General features: G+C 46.4%; 1 protein-coding gene across 4 annotated transcripts in view; it reads left to right on the plus strand.

Moving 5' to 3' along the window:
* Positions 1-6375, plus strand: part of GPATCH8 (G-patch domain containing 8) — a 76037-nt gene extending 69662 nt beyond the window's left edge. For all 4 annotated transcript variants that reach the window (XM_023511312.1, XM_012803095.2, XM_023511313.1 and 1 more), the window contains one exon: positions 146-6375. In XM_023511312.1, the coding sequence (XP_023367080.1) occupies positions 146-4019 (3874 nt within the window). In that variant the 3' untranslated portion in view covers positions 4020-6375. The remainder of the gene's footprint in view (positions 1-145) is intronic.
* The last annotated feature ends 509 nt before the right edge of the window (positions 6376-6884 follow it).

Consider the following 6884-nt stretch of genomic DNA (forward strand, 5'->3'; position numbering starts at 1 on the left):
AGAGCTAGGGAATGACCACCTGCCAGTGTGCTTGAGACCTACCTATGATGAATAGTAAAACATGAGAGATGAGTATTATATGAGATGTACGTAATACACTCTTAAACCTGTTCTTTGTTTTTTATTTTTCTAAACTTTCATGTAGTGCACCTGGAAGTGGTCCCATGTTTAGACCAACCACAGTGGCTGTAGATGAAGAAGGTGGAGAAGATGATAAGGATGAATCAGCTACAAATAGTGGCACAGGAGCTACTTGTGGCCTGGGATCTGAATTCTCCACAGATAAAGGAGGCCCTTTCACTGCAGTACAAATCACTAATACCACTGGACTGACACAGGCTCCTGGATTAGGCTCCCAAGGGATCAGCTTTGGCATTAAGAATAATCTGGGGACCCCATTGCAAAAATTAGGAGTGTCATTTTCTTTTGCCAAGAAGGCCCCTGTCAAACTCGAATCAATAGCATCAGTTTTCAAGGACCATGCAGAGGAAGGGACCTCTGAAGATGGAACAAAACCTGATGAGAAGGGTTCTGACCAAGGACTACAGAAGGTAGGAGATTCTGATGGTAGCAGTAATCTTGATGGTAAAAAAGAAGACGAAGACCCTCAAGATGGAGGGTCCCTTGCTTCAACATTATCCAAGTTAAAAAGGATGAAGAGAGAAGAAGGAGCTGGGGCTACAGAGCCAGAGTATTACCACTACATCCCCCCAGCACACTGCAAAGTAAAACCTAATTTTCCCTTCCTACTGTTTATGAGAGCCAGTGAACAAATGGAAGGTGACAATAGTACACATCCCAAGAATACCCAAGAGAGTAAAAAAGGCAGTTCTCCAAAGCCTAAAGCCTGTATCAAGATGGCAGCAAGCCAGGGAGCAGAAAAGGCAGTTAGTGAAGTCTCTGAACAACAGAAGGAAACCAATGTGACCCAGCCTTCCGAGCCTGGAAGCAAAGTTGATGCAAAGAAAGCCTTAGGAGGGGATGTTAGTGATCAGAATTCAGAGGATCAAAGTCAGAAGCCTTCAGAGGTCCAAATGTGTGAATCTAGCCCTTCTAAAGAAACTTCTCTGGCCATCTCAGCAGGAAAGGAAAGTCAGGAGGGACCCAAACATCCTACTGGTCCCTTCTTCCCAGTTTTGAGCAAAGATGAAAGTACTGCCCTCCAGTGGCCATCAGAACTATTAATTTTCACCAAGGCAGAACCCTCCATTTCATATAGTTGTAACCCTCTATATTTTGACTTTAAACTTTCAAGGAACAAAGATGCCAGAGCTAAAGGGACAGAGAAACCAAAGGATTTAGGAAGCTCCTCAAAGGACCACCTCCAAGACCTAGATCCTGGTGAGCCAATTAAAAACAAAGAAGGGGGAGAGAATGTAGTACATTCCTCAGGAGGCAGAATGGATGCACCTGCTTCAGGGTCTACCTGTAGTGGCCTACACAAGCAGGAGCCTGGGGGCAGCCATGGGTCAGAAACAGAAGACACAGGGAGAAGCCTTCCTAGTAAGAAAGAACGATCTGGGAGATCCCACCGACACAAAAAGAAAAAGAAACACAAAAAATCCAGCAAACATAAACGTAAACACAAGGCTGACACAGAAGACAAAAGTTCTAAGGCAGAGTCTGGGGAAAAGTCTAAGAAGCGCAAGAAACGAAAACGAAAGAAGAATAAGTCGTCAGCCCCAGCAGATTCTGAACGAGGGCCTAAACCAGAACCCCCTGGAAGTGGCAGTCCTGCACCACCAAGAAGACGGCGGCGAGCTCAAGATGACTCCCAGCGGAGATCCCTCCCAGCTGAAGAAGGGAACAGTGGCAAGAAGGATGAAGGTGGTGGTAGCAGCTCTCAGGATCATGGTGGGAGGAAACACAAAGGTGAACTTCCAACTTCAACTTGCCAGAGAAGAGCTGGTACAAAACGGAGCAGCCGGTCTAGCCATCGGAGCCAGCCCAGTAGTGGAGATGAAGATAGTGATGATGCTTCATCACGCAGGCTGCACCAGAAGTCTCCGTCCCAGTACAGTGAGGAGGAAGAAGAGGAAGATTCAGGCAGTGAGCATTCCCGTAGCCACTCTCGGTCTGGCCGGCGCCATTCCTCACATCGTTCCTCCCGGCGTTCTTACTCAAGTAGTTCAGATGCTTCTTCAGACCAGAGCTGCTATAGTAGACAGCGCAGTTATTCTGATGACAGCTACAGTGACTATAGTGATCGATCACGAAGGCACTCCAAGCGCTCCCATGACTCAGATGACTCAGACTATGCCAGCTCCAAGCACCGATCCAAACGGCACAAATACTCATCTTCTGATGATGATTATAGCCTCAGTTGCAGCCAGTCCCCAAGCCGATCTCGGAGTCATACCAGAGAACGCTCAAGATCTAGGGGACGCAGCCGCAGCAGCAGTTGTAGTCGTAGTCGGAGCAAGCGGAGAAGCCGCAGCACCACAGCCCATAGCTGGCAACGGAGCCGAAGCTATAGCCGGGACCGCAGCCGCAGCACCAGGAGCCCTTCCCAGAGATCAGGCTCCAGGAAGGGATCTTGGGGTCATGAAAGCCCTGAGGAGAGGCGTTCTGGGCGTCGAGACTTCATTCGCTCTAAGATCTACCGCTCCCAGTCCCCCCACTATTTCCGATCAGGTCGAGGAGAAGGTCTTGGGAAGAAAGATGATGGCAGAGGAGATGACAGTAAAGGGACAGGCCCACCTTCCCAGAACAGCAACATTGGCACAGGAAGGGGATCAGAAAGTGACTGTAGCCCTGAAGATAAGAACTCTGTCACTGCCAAGCTGCTACTGGAGAAGATCCAGTCAAGAAAAGTGGAGAGGAAATCCAGTGTTAGTGAGGAGGTGCAGGCCACCCCTAATAAAGCTGGGCTCAAGCTCAAGGACCCTCCTCAAGGTTACTTTGGGCCCAAGCTTCCCCCCTCTCTTGGCAATAAGCCTGTTCTTCCACTGATAGGGAAGCTCCCCGCTACCCGAAAGTCAAACAAGAAATGTGAGGAGTCTGGCTTGGAAAGGGGGGAAGAACAAGAACAGTCAGAGACAGAAGAGGGGCCCCCAGGAAATAGTGATGCCCCATTTGGGCATCAATTCCCCTCAGAGGAAACAGCTGGCCCCTTATCAGACCCACCCCCAGAAGAGCCAAAGTCTGAAGAAGCTGTTGCTGATCACCCCGTGGCTCCGCTAGGCATGCCAGCACACTCTGACTGCTACCCTGGGGACCCAGCCACCTCCCATAACTACCTCCCAGACCCCAGTGATGGGGACACCCTAGAATCTCTGGATAGCGGCAGTCAACCAGGCCCTGTGGAATCCAGCTTGCTGCCAATAGCACCAGACCTTGAGCACTTCCCCAATTATGCTCCTCCCAGTGGGGAGCCTAGTATTGAGTCAACAGATGGGGCTGAGGATGCTTCACTGGCCCCCCTGGAAAGCCAGCCCATCACCTTCACCCCTGAGGAGATGGAGAAGTACAGCAAGCTCCAGCAGGCTGCTCAGCAGCACATCCAGCAGCAGCTTCTAGCCAAGCAAGTAAAGGCCTTTCCAGCCTCAGCTGCCCTGGCTCCCGCCACACCAGCCCTGCAACCCATCCACATTCAGCAGCCAGCTACAGCCTCTGCCACCTCCATCACAACTGTTCAGCATGCAATTTTACAGCATCATGCTGCAGCAGCCGCTGCTGCTATTGGCATTCACCCCCATCCTCATCCCCAACCACTTGCCCAGGTACACCATATCCCCCAGCCCCATCTGACCCCCATTTCCTTGTCCCACCTTACTCACTCAATCATCCCTGGCCATCCTGCCACCTTTCTCGCTAGCCATCCCATCCACATCATTCCTGCCTCCGCCATCCATCCTGGGCCCTTTACCTTCCACCCTGTCCCACATGCTGCCCTCTACCCTACCCTACTTGCCCCACGGCCTGCTGCAGCAGCTGCCACTGCCCTCCACCTTCACCCCCTACTTCACCCCATCTTCTCAGGTCAGGACCTGCAGCACCCCCCTAGCCATGGCACATAGTTGGGGAATGGGATCTTAGATAGGGCCAGGAAGGGAGACCCATAAATCTTCCCTCGGGGGTGTTGAGCCATTAATACCAGCAAGTAGAAGCTGGAATGGGCAGTGTCTGATAGCCAAAGAATAGAATTTTGGCTTGCAGGGGTGGGTTTAGATTTGAAGTTTGCTTTGGGTTTACTATCAGGGATTTTTTTCCTTTCCCCCTTTCTATTTGTCCCTCCTCTCCTGTGTTTCTGAGCTAGGGAATACCAATAAGTGCTACCCACCTCTCTGCAGCATCTCCAAACTGTCAAGTTTAAAATAGTCCCCTCCTTCCTCTACTTTTTATCCTCTGCTCTTCCCTTCTTTAAATTTTAGAACATTTTCCTCCTCTCTGGCTGCATGTTGTCACCAAAGCACCGTGGGCCTTTTTGGCTCTGCCTTCTCGTGCCACAAGGAAGAGCAAGCTATTCCTCTGGCAGTGAAAGCACCATCACTTTGGGGCAGTATCTTTGACCATCTCTTGGTGACCTTATGTTATCGCAGGTGAGGTGGAAAGGGAGTCTGACCTAGAACCAGATACAACTCAGGCTGCAATTCAATCCACTTCCCACATAAACAGAGCCACACATTTGGCACTATTGTCCTGGTGTCCCTTATCCCAGAAGAGGTATCTGCATATCCCAGAAAAGAAGATCCTATCATGAATAGAAGCTATGCGGAACTTAGAGTCGCCCATGTGCTTCCCCAGAGAGGAGCTCATGTGTCTGAAGGGTATTTTTTTTCTGTCGTGTTGATGTTTCCTTCTTAATTTATAGGATTTTTTAATGTAAAAAATTGCACTGAACTCTAAACATAAATGCTGCTTTTTGTAGCTCATATAAAAAAGGTTCCATATTTGTAGTATACTGCAATAATATTTTTTACATCCAGCTCTTTAAGTGATCCTTGTTCTGGTGGCTTTGTGTAAATATGTTTGCCCTAGTTGAATTAAGAAACTTTAAAGGTTATAAAATGAAAACAAAAAAATAAAATATTTGTTTTCTGCTAGATGCAAAAATGACTAAGCATGTATATTTTATCAAACTCATGTATTTTTTGAAGTTAAGAACTATAAAATGTTAAAACAACATTTTTTGCTGGGACAAAATGTTAAGTAATTTGCAGTAAGTGGTACCCCCAGCAATGGGATTTCTGAACTAATGGGCAGCAGTCAACTGGGGGTATCAGATGGATGCTCAGTTCTGAGTCTCCCTCATGTACTTGGTTATTCTATACAGAGAAATAGGTGGACCACACAGAGAAGAAAGGGGAGATTCAACAGCTTTATTCTCTGGAAACAGTAAGATTTGGTGGTCGTCTGGCGAGATTCCTGGGTTTTCTTGGGTACCTTGTTCCAGGCAGTCTATTTGCCTTCCTAGTACTTAGCCCTCTCTGGCAATTCTTTTCTTTTTTAAATGTGCCTTTTGGGTTGGCTAGAAAGTGAAGTAGAAGTAAATTGGATGATAGAGTTGGGACAGTTTTTCCCTCCTTTTGTTGAGAGGTGAGCACATTCATAGATACTTTACATTCTTTTGCACTATAGTTTCCATGCCTTCTGCCCAGCTCAGTTTAAGCAGTACAGGTTCCTTTTTTTCTTTCCTCTTGTGACACTGACCAGAGGAACCACTTCAGCCTCTTTTTCCCCTCTTCTTGCCTTTCACCAAGGCTCTCAGCTATAATTAACACACTGACCCAAAGGTGCTTGTATGGCAGGTCTCATCTCCTTTGGTATAGTTGGTAGTTCCCTTTTTGTCATTTTCCTACCTATTCCTGTGTCTATAATTGCTTAGGTGGTCACCTGATAGAAAAACAAACCATACTTACCTGGGCCAAGACTCTGTTTTTCTGGCCTTTCTTCTCAAATCCTCAGAATAAAAAGATTTCAAATTTATGAGAAGCAAACGCTGGGCAAACAAGGCTCTGAACTGAGCCCCCCTCCTACCTGTTCAGTGCTCTTTGTCTGAGTTAGAAGCATAATTTTTTGGATAACTAGCACTGGAAAAATGAAACCATCCGTTTGAAGTGAAGGAACTCATTTTTCTTTGCTTTCAGCCCATGTAAATATTTAAATAATACAGTATTAACATTTTTGTGCTGCTTCCCATTAGCTTGTAGATTGAGCCACTCTGGCCACCTCTCTGCCTTCTGGGGGCAGTTTTCTTTAACTTCAGAATAGTGATTTTAAAACTTAAAGAAAGAAAGAAGAAAATCAAAATAACCTATCCTTACTTACAAGCATAGCAGATTGTATTTAACACTATCACATATGATAGAGATATATATGCTGTAAAATGAGGGAAAGGAACTTTCTAATAAACCAATGATTTGTGGAAACTTAGCAGAGTCTGTCATGATTGTTGCCCTGTCCACTCAAGTTGGGAAGGGTTGGAGGGAGTTGTGGGTTGTAAGTAACATCTTGTTTGAAGTAATCAAGGAATAAATTCTTGTGAACCAGTTTGAGATGTTTGGAATTGTGCTTCTGAAGGCAGAGACTGACCAAGGAGAGAGGAAAGAATTATGGTTGTGGGAAGAAGTAATAGCATTTAAGTTTCTCTCTATCTTAGGTAGATGTCTTGGACTGTACACCTTCTTTCCACTCCATCTTTCCCATAAGAATTTTCTTCTGTTAACTTTTTTTTTCATTTTAGATAAATAATTCGTGTGTAATAGAATACATGGCACATAATTGCTCACTAAAAGAATCTGGAATTTCTGGCTTTGAATTTTAGAATTGTGGACAGTGGAATTACAAGAGTCATGGAGTCATCTGCTTGGCCTTTTCTCTCCAGGTAGAGTTCTGAATATTCTTGAGTTCTTCCCTCAGCCCTTTAATACCACTGCAATGTT

This window comes from Otolemur garnettii, unplaced genomic scaffold (genome assembly GCF_000181295.1).
Source record: "Otolemur garnettii isolate 467f Iridium unplaced genomic scaffold, OtoGar3 scaffold00018, whole genome shotgun sequence".
In the NCBI taxonomy this organism is placed as follows: Eukaryota; Metazoa; Chordata; class Mammalia; order Primates; family Galagidae; genus Otolemur; species Otolemur garnettii.